At 43.0% G+C, this 13,428-nt stretch overlaps 1 protein-coding gene across 1 annotated transcript; it reads left to right on the plus strand.

Annotated features, from left to right (window-relative positions):
• The first annotated feature begins 1,498 nt into the window (after positions 1–1,498).
• Positions 1,499–9,099, plus strand: LOC130490533 (vomeronasal type-2 receptor 26-like). The gene is made up of 7 exons (XM_056864357.1): positions 1,499–1,719; positions 3,197–3,488; positions 3,596–3,764; positions 4,003–4,448; positions 5,371–5,598; positions 7,546–7,672; positions 8,198–9,099. The coding sequence occupies exons 1-7, from the start codon at positions 1,499–1,501 to the stop codon at positions 9,097–9,099; spliced, it is 2,385 nt and encodes a 794-aa protein (XP_056720335.1).
• The last annotated feature ends 4,329 nt before the right edge of the window (positions 9,100–13,428 follow it).

Consider the following 13,428-nt stretch of genomic DNA (forward strand, 5'->3'; position numbering starts at 1 on the left):
CTTAACAATGCTATTTGGTGACAAACTGTTTCCCTGTTTGGAATACAAAGAATCCTGAACCTCATCAAATTATTGGCTGACTGAAACCTATGTGATGACTAGGGTTGCCAACCTCTAAGTGGTGGCTGGAGATCTCCTGCTAATTCAGCTGATTCCAGGTAGGGTTGCCAACCTCCAGGTAGAAGCTGGAGATCTCTTGCTATTACAACTGATCAGCAGATAGAGATCAGTTCACCTGGAGAAAATGGCCACTTTGGCAATTGGTCTCTATGGCATTGAAGTCCCTCCCCTCCCCAAACCCTGCCCTCATCAGGCTCTGCTCCCCAAACCTCCCACTGGTGGCGAAGAGGGACCTGGCAACTCTATCTCCAGGTGATAGAAATCAGTTCCCCTGGAGAAAGTGGTCACTTTGGCAATTGGACTCTATGGCATTCCCCCCTCCAAACCCACCCTCCTGAGACTCCACCTGCAAAATCTCCAGGTATTTCCGAACCCAGAGCTGGCAACCCTAGGGATGACATTGGTTGGGAGGCTTTGATGATGAAACTTGCCTATCTGTATTGAGTCACAGCCCCAAGTTTTGCCTAGATAATGAGTGATTTGCAGCTCTTCCTTCAACTTATACTTACCTCAACACAACTCTGGTCACTTTTGCCTTAAGTGACTTTTGTTCTTAAGTGACATCTCCCCAGACAAATCAAGCCCAGCCCCTGCAATTACAGATAATTGTTACTATTTCAGCAACTGCCAAATGGGGCTGGTATCGGGCATGCAAGCATGCTTTGCCATAAACCTAGCCTGTAAGGCAGTTATTACGTAGATAATGCCAGAAGTTTAGAGGGCAGCTCGTCAGATCATGGGATGCGACTGCCGCTTCTCGCATTCTCCAACTTAATGACATCAAGCAATCAAATATCCCAGCAGTGAGCTGAAGACAGTCCCAAAGCATGAGCTGAAGAGAACCAAGAAGAAGAAGAAGAAGAAGAAGAAGAAGAAGAAGAAGAAGAAGAAGAAGAAGAAGAGTTCATTTTTATATGCTGACTTTCTCTAGCACTTAAGGGAGAATCAAACCTTCCCCTCCTCTGCCCACAACAGACACCTTGTGAGGTAGGTGGGGCTGAGAGAGCTCTAAGAGAGCGTTGACTAGCCCAAGGTCACCCAGCTGGCTTCATGAGTAGGAGTAGGGAAACCAACTCAGTTAAACAGATTAGCATCCACCGCTCCAAACCACTGCTCTTAACCACTACACCATGCCGGCTGGTGGTTTTCATATTTTATTCAGTGTGTATATGTATACATGTGCAGCACTGCAAACCAAATAATGCTGCAATGTTTGACAGTATTTGAACCTTTCTGATAATATTTTGGTGATCTTTGTGTGTTTTGGGGGAAAGAAACAATATTCCATAGTTCTCTTCTTTTGCAACCAAACACTGACCAGCTAACGCTATACATGGAGAGGAGATTCTGCATCTGGATGGAATGTTTACTCAACAGGATGGCGCTGGTACTGCTGTTGCTGCTTCTGCTATTGTGTGGTACTGTATCTAGGAAACATTCCATTAACTGCATCACAGATGTTGATCCTCTTCCTCTTCCTCATGAGTTTTATCAGCCTGGGGACCTTGTCGTTGGTGAGATAGCATCTCAGGTCTTGTATTTGTATGAAACTCCCTCTTTCAAGGAGCAGCCCACACAGATGTTGATTAATGAACCTATGTAAGGAATTATTTCTTACTCCTCTTATTAATTTATGTTTTGACCAGAATGTTCATAGATCTTTAAGAGCTTTTAGGTACTCACCCATCTGCAATCAGACCTAGCAAAACAATAAGGGACGACCATTCATGGGAGCATAAATGAATGAAAAAAAAAATACATTAAATATTTTATATTTTAATTGTACACTGTCTCGAAAAGGAATCTGAAGCAGCAGCAAGGAAGTATCCTAAATAACTAAATAAATGCCTTCATTCCAATTACAAGTCTTAATTTTAGTAGGACCACATGTATTTTTGCCCTGTTATGTAGACCCAATTACAGTGAATTTTGAGTGGAAATTGGAGGGGGGGCATGGTATTTTGTCACACTAGAGAAGAATGATGTGCCCATTTATTTGTTTGATTGTTTATTGCCATCATGTTTCAGCCAACCTAGGGTGACCCTGTAGGTAAGAAGATGTTCACAGGTGGTTTGCCATTGCCTGCTTCCATGTTATGACCCTGGTATTCTTTGGTGGTATCCAACCCCACAACTCCAGGCCTTCCTAAAGGATTCATTTTCTTTAGTCTGTTTGTCTAGGCTTCAGGCTGGCTATGGGAGGAAGATATCATTGGTGGCTTTATCCAATGATCTCTCTCTCTGAATGCAGACAAGTGTTGTGCCTCTTTTTGCTCTTATTGGAGTCATCAGCAGCTTTTGATATCATAGACCAAGGCCATCTTGTTGAGGCATTTGGAGGTAGAATGGCCTCTGCCTCAGAAAGTCAGGAAGGCTCCCACACTTCCATCATCCTGCAGAGAGTGCAAAATAGAAATGCACACGAGGACATTTTTATGAAAGGATTAGAACTGGGAAAGGGCCATAGCTCAGTGGTAGAGCATCTGCTTGGCATGCAGAAGGTCCCAGGTTCAATCCCTGGCATCTCCAGTTAAAGGGACTAGGAAAGCAGGTGATGTGAAAGACTCCTGCCTGAGACCCTGGAGAGCCACTGCCAGTCTGAGTAGACAATACTGACTTTGATGGACCAAGGGTCTGATTCAGTATAAGGCAGCTTCATGTGTTCACATGTTCAACTGTAGCAGAATAGAACAGTGCAGTAAGGTGACTTTATAATGGAAGAGGATGCAGGATTGCAGCATTATCTACTGTAATGATTATTCAAGATATTATCCTGCTTTTACTACATTGGCCTCTTGTAATTCCACTTACTACATTGTTTATACTAAATATTGTCTTAGGCTATTTGTTGTTGACATTGTCCTTAAATTCTGTTTTGTTCACTGCATGCCTTATGCTGTACTTTGCTTTTCTTCTGTAACTCAACTTGATTCTCAGCAAGAATAGTAGGCTGAAAATAATGTAAATCAATAAATAAATATGAATAAATTAATAATCAATCAGCAGCTCATTCACTCAATGCTGGAAAAGACTGTTATTCTTTATTTATCAAGCCAACTTGTAACTGTCATTGTAGATCAGTGCCCAAGAACTACCAACACATTTTGGCTTTGGCATTTGCCATAAAAGAGATAAATGAGAATCTCAACATCTTACGAAACATCACTTTGGGTTTCCATGCCCTCAACAGCTACTACAATGCAAGGGTAACCACTAAAGCCACCCTGAGTTTGCTTTCCACACAACCAAGGTTTGTCCCCAACTTCAAGTGTGGCATAGAGAGAAAACTGATAGCTGTTATTGGAGGACTGGATTCTGAAACCTCAGTCAATGTAGCCACCATTATTGCCAACTACAAAATGCCACAGGTAGGCAACGCACATGGCTAAAAGGAAATCACCCATCTTTGGCATATGATTGAATATTCTGTAGAAATACCTCTGAAATGAAATAATGCCAACATATTTTCTTCCAGTTCACCTACGGATCATATTCCCCAGCACGGAGTGACAAAACACAATTCTCTTCCTTGTACCAGATGGTCCCAAAGGAAGTCTATCAATACATGGGAGTTGTCCGCTTACTGCAGCATTTCAGTTGGACATGGATTGGGCTCTTAGCTGTGGATGATGACGGGGTGACAGGTTTTTCCAAACCATTATACCACTGCTGTCCAAAAATGGCATCTGCTTTGCCTTTGCTCTAAAATTACCAAACTGACTTATCTGAATGATTTGACAGACTTGGTTGTAAAGCAGGCAGAAAGGTCTTTGGTGCTTTTTGACAACAAAGCTAGCGTTTGTTTTCTATACGGAGAACCACCATCTCTGTATGTTCTGAGACTGTTGCTTTTCCTATTACCCTTACTTTCATTTCAACCAGTACACAAAGTATGGATTGTTACATCCCAATGGGATTTCAGATCAGTGTCCTATCAAAGGAATTGGGATATTGAAAGCTTCCATGGTGCCATATCCTTCACTGTTCAGTCCAAAGAACCATCAGGATTCCAAACATTCATTGAAGCCATAAACCCTTCCTGGGAAAAAGGAGATGGTTTCATCAAGAACTTCTGGGAGCAGGCATTCAGCTGTTCACTGACATTTCCCAACATTCATGCTGACAGCCAGAACATTTGCACGGGGAAGGAGAAACTGGAGAACCTTCCTGGGATTTTGTTTGAAATGAGCATGACTGGTCATAGTTATAATGTCTACAATGCTGCCTATGCTGTGGCATATGCTTCACAGGCCTTTACCTTATCTAGATCCAACCACAGAAGACAGGTAGAAGATCAGCTTCTGTTTTGGAATGTGCAGTCATGGCAGGTAATTCCATCTCTATGTGAAATTAGGTGGATCATGAGAGGGAGGGCAGGAAAAGTTGGAACAGTTCTTGGCTCTCATGGCCCTTTGTTACATACCTGGGGTAATGCCAATCACCACTATGGGATAAGGAAGCAATTTTCCACCAGGCTAGATTGGCCAGAGATCCTGGAGGGTTTTTTGCCATCTTCTGTGCATAGAGCAGGGGTCACTGGAAGTGTGGGGGGAGGTAGTTCTTAATTTTCTTCATGTACAGTGGGTTGGACTAGATGACCCTGGAAGTCTCTTCCAACTATATTTTGATCATTTTATAGGGTGATTCAGCTTCATGAAAGAATTTGGTTGTATCAGCCACAAACCTTTGTTTATAACTAATCACTGTTTTCTTACATGACTATGTACAAATGTCAGTCTCAGGCATTACCCCTAGTATCCTGCAAGCAAACTCATCCAGACAGGTAGATCTGAAGCAGTAATACTTTATTAGGAACTAAAAAGCAAAATAAAAGAACTGACTGCACGCAGGCAGGTGAGGTTAGCAATGGCGACCCAGTACAGGTTACCTGCCTAAAAGCATTAGGACTTGAGCATAAAATAACCATTGCTAGGCAAGAGCGAGATAAGCAGTTCCCATGAGGAAAGACAAAACACGCCACAGCTGTGATAACCGGTACTAACGAAGTATACACAGAAGCTTCCAAACCTGGGAACCAAGGTCTTGACTTGGGGCCAGAACTCGGCCTGAACTCCTGTCAAGCGCCTACCTGGATCTTGTGTTCAGTGAAGAACCTGACAACAAAGAAGAAAATGCCAGTGTTTCAAGAAAATAAAAACCATATCTATAGGAAGTGATCTGGATCTTGGCAAATTGAATTATTTCAACTTATTACTTGCCTTTTGTTCATTTTTTCCCCTTACCGATCAGCTGAATAATCTTCTAAGGAACATCACGTTCAACAACAGTGCTGCTGATGCCATGTATTTTAATGAAAACGGGGATTTGAAAGCTGGTTTTGATATTACAAACTGGGTAACTTTTCCAAACGGTTCCTTCATTCGAGAAAAGGTGGGAAGATTTGATCCTTGGGCTCCTCCAGGCAAAGAATTAACTCTTTATGATGATCAAATTGTGTGGCACAGAACATTTAATCAGGTGAGATACAGAATTATATTTGCTGAACCAGTTTTAAAGGGAGTGGGGCAGAGCCCGCCCCAGTCTCCCCAGCTGGCCACCCCCATGACCCAGGCCTCCCATAACACTTACAGGATCCGTGCTCACAATAAAGGCACAGAGACAGTAGCTGGATGAAAATGGCCACAACTTTATTGTTACAGCAGTAGGCATTGGCATGGCATTGGGGTGTGATCCTTAACATCGGCTCACCCAGTGAAGGCCAGTGAGGCAGACCTCCCAGCTCGCTTGCTGGGAGCAAATGAGATGGCAGTATCTGAACCCATGTGGACCGAAGCCAGCTGTGACAAGATCTGTCTTGTTTTTTGATGGCACCAGTTATTTTGAAATGGATGTATTCACAGATTTGGCCACACTGAGAATTAGATATACTGATGTTGATCTGACCATTGAACATATTTTTCTCTGCCATAAAAAGACTTCTGTATTCCATCCATTATCATCTATTTATCATCCTCTAACATCTTTGGGGATTTGTCAGTCCATCAGTAATATATGGCACATGAATCCTGTCAATAATTTACCAAGAAAAAATAAACTCTGAGTTGCTACAAGGTATTTATTTATTTAGATCTTGCAACCTGGATTCATGCCAAGCTAGCATCAAGACTAAACTACTGCAATGCACTTGACACATGTTTCCCCTCAAAGTCAATTGAGAGATTCTAGGTAGGTCAAAATGTTGCAGCTGGGTTATTATCAGGAGCAAGGTAGAACATGCACATCACTCCCATCCTGCAGTTACTACATTGGCTGCCCATCAATCACCAAGATTTTTTTTACTATCACCTTCGCAGCCTTTGTCTCTCGTATCTGAGGGGACTGCCTCTCTCCCTGTACTCTGCCATGTCAACTTCGCTCATCCCAGCAGGGCTTTCTGCAGGTACCATTCTGCAAATTAGTAAAGTCACATGAACACATGAAGCTGCCTTATGCTGAATGAGACCCTTGGTCCACCAAAGTCAGTATTGTCTACTCAGACCAGCAGCGGTTCTCCAGGGTCTCAGGCCGAGGTCTTTCACATCACCGACTTGCCTAGTCCCTTTAACTGGAGATGCCGGAGACTGGACCTGGGACCTTCCACATGCCAAGCAGATGCTATACCTCTGAGCCACGGCCCCTCCCCAAGTTGATAACCATCACTTCTGTTCTGGCCCCACCATTCTCTGTTGTGGCCCAAGATCAACCAAGGGAGCCTTTATGGCAGACTTATTCAACCAAGGTAGGAAAGCTTCCACACTCCTTGCAAACTATGCAAAATGAAATTATTCAAAAGGGCTTTTTGCACAGGTAAATAGAATTGTGCTGTAATGAAATGGGTAGAAAGTTGTGTTGGTAAAGGGATAGGGACTGTGACCTACACCATTGTATTGCTACCTAACACTGCAGGGATGTTCCAGACTTGGTAGTTACTACACCGCTTAACATATCATGTTAAAAGCTCATCCTTTGTTTCAGCTCTGTTTGAGATTTCTGTTTGTATTTAGATTTTGGTAGTCCAAACCCTATTGTATTGCTCACTGGATGGCCCATCCTGCTGGTTGTCTTGAGTCTCAGTGAGAAAGGTTGACTATAAATCACCAAGTAACAACAACAACATTACTACTACTAATAATAATAATAACAATAACAATAATTTACTATTTCACTCCCCCCAAGCAGTTATAACATTCTCCTTTCCTCCATTTAATCCTCAAAACAATGCTGAGAGGTTGATTAGGCTAGAGAGAATGACGAGCCCTAGATCAACCAAAGGTTTGCAGTGTTATTCGAACAAGGGTTTCCTAAATTCTACTCTAACAATCTAGCACTATACCTTGTTGGCTCTTCAGTGTTGCTTTTTTTGCCGATTTGCAGTTCCTAATGCACAGGTTGCGACTGCTAATCTCCCTTTCTGTTCATGGACAGGTTCTACCACTTTCCGAGTGCAATGAGAAGTGCCTTCCTGGCTATAGCAAGAAAAAGAAGGAAGGAGAGAAATTTTGCTGCTATGACTGTGTCCCATGTCCAGAAGGGATGATTTCTGAGCAGATGGGTAGGTGGAACAATGCCAATCAGATATTCTAATATGATATATTCCAAAGGAACAATGTAACAATGGTATGTACCTAGGGTTGCCAGCTCTAGGTTGGGAAATACCTGGAGATTTTTGGGGTGGAGCCTGATGTGGGCAGGGTTTGGGGAGGGGAGGGACTTCAATGCCATAGAATCAAATTGCCAAAGTGGCCATTTTCTCCAGGTGAACTGATCTCTATCTCTATCGGCTGGAGATCAGTTGTAATAGCAGGAGATCTTCAGCTGGAGATTGGGGGGGGGACCTGAAGAGGGTGGGGAAGGGAAGGGACTTCAATGGGGTATAATGCCATAGAATCAACCTTTCAAAGTGGCCATTTGCTCCAGGTGAACTGATCTCTGTCGCCTCTTAATAGACTAGTCTCTTTCTATTAAAGTAAGGTTTCTTTAATAACCATGATAATATTCATGATCAATATCCAAACTTTCAAAATCCCTTTTCCTTTTTCAAAGTCTTCAAATATTTCAACATATTTTTTTTTTGCAGACCTGGATAGCTGTACCAAATGTCCACAAGATCACTATTCCAATTATTACCAAAATCAATGTGTTCCCAAGGATATAAGCTTCCTTTCTTATGAAGAACCAACAGGTATCATCTTGGCAACCTTGGCTATTTCTTTCTCTCTTGTCACAACTTTGGTGTTAGGAACATTTGTGAAGTACCAGGAGACTCCCATAGTCAAAGCCAACAACCAAAGCCTTACCTATATTCTTCTAATCTCCCTTGCCCATTGCTTCCTCTCTTCATTGCTGTTCATTGGGCAGCCTGGAAAGGTGACCTGCCTTCTCCGACAAACTATTTTTGGCATTGTATTTTCGGTAGCTATTTCTAGTGTGCTGGCAAAAACCATCACTGTGGTTATGGCTTTCATGGCTACCAAACCAGGCTCTAGGATAATGCCATTGGTGGGCAAAAAACTAGGGTATTCTGTTGTCCTTTCCTGTTCCCTTGTTCAAGCAGGCATTTGTGTTCTTTGGACAAGTACTTCTCCTCCATTCCCAAATAAGGACATGCATTCACTGAAAGGGATAATCATACTGGAATGTAACGAGGGCTCAGCTGCCATGTTTTTCTGTGTCCTCGGCTACATTGGGTGCCTAGCCATTGTCAGCTTCAAATTTGCTTTCCTGGCCAGAAAGTTACCTGACAGTTTCAATGAAGCCAAATTTATCACATTTAGCATGTTGCTCTTTTGTAGTGTTTGGCTGTCCTTTATTCCAACTTATGTGGGCACCAAGGGAAAATCCATGGTGGCTCTGGAAATCCTGTCCATCTTAATCTCTAGTGCTGGCTTACTGGGTTGTATTTTTTCTCCCAAATGTTACATCATTGTGCTCAGGCCTGAGCTAAACAACAGGGAACTACTAATAAAGAGGAAAAGATGAATAGCAAACAAGTTGGTCTCTGTATTCTTTCACATGAACTCTCTTTAAATGGTAGAGACCTACAATTCCTAAGGCTGCTTATCAAAAACTATGGCAATTAAACTTCTATGGAACTGATTTACATTTGTCATGGAATTTTATTCTTTAAGCTGAAAGTCAACAATATTTTTTTTAAAAAATGCAGAGTGTCGCCACAGGTATTTATCAGAGTTTCATCGCCCTTTACTTAAGTGATCTCGCATCATTCCCTATCTGCTGTAAACATTCATTAAAAGGTGGAGAAACACATCTATTTGGAACTATGGTTGTTAATATACCATGATGGTTCACCTTTAACCCTCCAACAGCAATTTTCAACATGGCCAAATCTATGAATACTTAAATCTAGAGACTGGAGCCATGAACAGACAAGACAAGTCTTTCTACAACCTGAAATATTTCCCCAGGTTAGCAGAAAAATCAGATATAATATTTTTTTAAAAAGTGAGAAGACCCCCTAGACATTATAGAAGCAGCACCTGCAGCTTTAAGAAATAAATGCCCTCTCAAAATCATTCTAGGGATGGGAGGAAACCATAATAGTATTGCCAGCATACCAGGATTGGTTTCTATCAGTAAAAGCCAGGGGAAGGAATGGAAAATCAGGACCAGGACCAGCAGCAACCACTGAGCAACTTGACATTGAACCAGCTCCATGGCTACCCAGGCCCAGCTTCTTGCTACTATTCAACACCCCCATGAAAACCAGTATGGTGTAAGGGTCACATTTCAGACTAGTCTCTGGGAGACCCAGTAGTAGGGCTGCCAACCTCCAGGTAGTAGCTAGAGATCTCCTGCTATTACAGCTGATCTCCAGCCTATAAGGATCAGTTCCCCTGGAGGAAATGGCCGCTCTGGCCATTGGACTCTATGGAATTGAAGTCCCTCCCCTCCCCAAACCCTGCCCCCCTCAGGCTGTGCCCCAGAAACCTCCCGCTGGTTGCAAAGAGGGACCTGGCAACCCTACCCAGTAGGGTTCCAACCTCCAGATACTAGCTGGTGATCTCCTGCTATTACAACTGATCTCCAGCAGATAGAGATCAGTTCACCTGAGAAAATGGCCGCTTTGGCAGTTGGAATCCCTCCACTCTCCAAACTCCACCCTCAGGCTCTGCCCCAAAAACCTCCCACCGGTGGTGAAGAGGGTCCTGGCAACCCTAAGACCCAGGGTCAAATCCCTACTCTGCTATTGAGGATCACTGGATAACCTTGGGACAGTCATACACATTCAGCCTAACCTGATTTACATGATTATGATGAGGATAAAATGGAGGGGAGAACAATTATGTAAGCTCTTTTGGATACCTATTGTGGAAAAAGGTAAATGAAACAATACAAGTAGCTGAAGATGGGGAGCAGATAAAGGAAGTCTGATTGGTAGATGTGAAGCAGAAAAGGAAACAAGAGAAAAGTGATTATATGGGGATTGCCAGGAAGAGGAAAAGTGGAAATAACATGGGGAGGTGCACAGTTGGCAAATGAGGTGCCCCTGCAAATCTTGTGGGTTCCCCACTATGCAACAGAGCCCGGTCTGGCAGTGGCACTGTACAACTGGGCCAAGGTTTTCCTGAGGAGAAGCCGACCGGGGGAGAAAAGGAGGAAAACTTGAAGATGAAGGGCTGATATAGGTAGCTTGGCTTGTGGGTGGGAAGGAGAGAACAGAACAGGGAAAAGAGAGTGACTATTGGAGTCTTCGGCTCGTTGTTTTCCCGCCTTTTTTGAATTCGGTTCCATCCGAACTAGGAACCGCCGAATTGGGGAAAATTTAGCTGTTTTTCGGTTCTGGACGAACCAAATTGACAGCCCTACTGTCAACCTCCAGGTACTAGCTGGAGATCTCCTGCTATTACAACTGATTTCCAGACGATAAAGATCAGTTCACCTGGAGAAAAATGGCTGCTTTGGCATTTGGACTCTATGGCATTGAAGTCCCTCCCCTCCCCAACCCCCACTCTTCTCAGGCTCCACCCCCAAAACCTCCCACTGGTGGCAAAGAGGGATCTGGCAGCCCTATTCATAAGGTGACCTCATGGGTTGGTCTGTGGCATCAGCATTGCTACTTGCAAAGACAGATTTCAGTCATTATCAGACATGTCTGGCTGCCCTCGACCAGGGTCAGGCCTTTCTCTGCACTGGCCCTGGCCTGGTGGAATAGCCTTTCAAATGAGACCAGGCCCCTTAGGGAATTCCACAGGGCCTGCAATACTGAGCTATTCTGCCAGGCTGTGGTTGAGGTCAGCTGCAGTCTTCTCCATCAACGCTGGCCTCCCAATGCCTCCTTTCCTATGTAAATTACTCTTGTGTGTTTGTGAGGGGGTGGGTGCTGACTGGTTATCTCTGCTGCTGTTTTATATCACAATAAGTGCACCAACATGAGACTTTATGGGGCAGATTTTTTATTCAGGAATGTTTTAATATGATGGAATGGTGTTGTGTGCCGCCCTGAGCCCAGCTTTGCTGGGGAGGGTGGGATAAATATGAATGTAATAAAATAAAAATAAACAAATAAATTCGCAGATGCTATTTCTTAGAGCAATGCATTACTTATTAATAACTTTAGACCAAGTACATTTTTGGTCCTTTGGGAACACTAGAAAAATCAAAAGTTTTCCAATACAGGTACAATTACAGGGTTGCCTTTTTAGCTTGTTTTTTCCTTAAATGATGATATTTGCCTGCACGCATATTGAATTAAATTGTGCCCATTTCGACTGCCAGTTGAGACCAAGGACAGCCCAATCACTACTACATAATTAGAAGGGTGTGCCACAGTCATTGCCCTTTTTTTCTGCTAGACAACACATTTTCAGGGGCCAAGAAAAACATCACTGCATATAAAATCCAAATGTATCTGCAGGACCTAGAAGCAGGGACACATCAGGCTCTGTCAGGCTTTTTTGGTCATCATTTCTACTTTGTGTATATATTTAGGTATTTTCCCACTGATTCCTCCACACATTTTTACAAAAAACAAAAAACAAAAAAACAAAAACAAAACATACACACACACACAAGCTGAGTAAAAGTTGGATCCAACAAGAGTCGCTGCTAGTGACAAGTCAGGAGGTATCTTCTTTGACCAGGGAGAAAATATAAGGGCCATACCAGTCACTAAAAGGTAAAAAAAAATAAGGCCAAGGTCAATGGTGCAAGTAAATTAAAATTATATTTTATTACTCAGCTAAAAAACTCTCTTGCTTTGCTGCTGTTGAAGAAACACCGGAAGACTAACAGATTCCCCTGAAGAAGCTCACTGGCAAAAGACGTAGGGAACTTTTAGCAGAGTAACAGAACATAAATTGAACTCTGCACGCTTGCACCATCAGCCTTGGCCTTACCTTTTATCTTACTGGACCACATATAAAGGATATGTTAGGAATCACAGGACCTGCATGGCAACAGACATGTGAGGAGGGGGTTGTGGTATGGATGCAATTGGATGAAGTTGAGTGGAAAAACTAGCTTCATCAAGCATCATCTCAGCACAGGCTAGAGTCTACTCATTTGCTCAGCCTCTCATTTCCACTTCATTTTGGGGGGGAAATTTGTCATCATTGTTTTATCTACTAACACGCATGCAAACCACATTACTGTGGTGTCTCTTATAAAAAAAAATTGGGAGGGGAGGAGGGGAGAAACTCATTGCATTGTTTTGACTTTGGTCACTATTCTGCTTCTTAGACCATCAAAGGTTAGTTTTCCAATTTCCAACTTAAAAAGAAAATTGTTTTTTAAGATTTTAGCCCCTATTTTTTCATAGAATCATAGAGTTGGAAGGGATCACCAGGGTCATCTAGTCCAACCACCTGCACAATGCAGGAAATTCACAACTACCTCCCTCCCACACTCCCAATGACCCCTACTCCATGCTCAGAAGATGGCCAAGGTGCCCTCCCTCTCGTGATCTGCTTAATGTCATAGAATCAGCATTGCTGACAGATGGCCATCTAGCCTCTGCTTAAAATCCTCCTGGGAAAGAGAGCTTACCACCTCCTGAGGAAGCCTGTTCCACTGAGGAACCACTCTAACTGTTAGAAAATTCTTCCTAATGTCTAGGCAGAAACTCTTTTGATTTAATTTCAACCCATTGGTTGTTGTCCGACCTTCTGGGGCAACAGAAAACAACTCAGCACCCTCCTCTACATGACAGCCCTTCAAGTACTTGAAGATGGTTATCATATCACCTCTCAATCTTCTCCTCTTTAGGCTAAACATACCCAGCTCCTTCAACCTTTCCTCATAGGACTTGGTCTCCAGACCCCTCACCATCTTTGTTGCCCTCCTTTGGAC

The sequence above is a fragment of the Euleptes europaea genome, chromosome 18 (assembly GCF_029931775.1).
Source record: "Euleptes europaea isolate rEulEur1 chromosome 18, rEulEur1.hap1, whole genome shotgun sequence".
NCBI lineage: Eukaryota > Metazoa > Chordata > Lepidosauria > Squamata > Sphaerodactylidae > Euleptes > Euleptes europaea.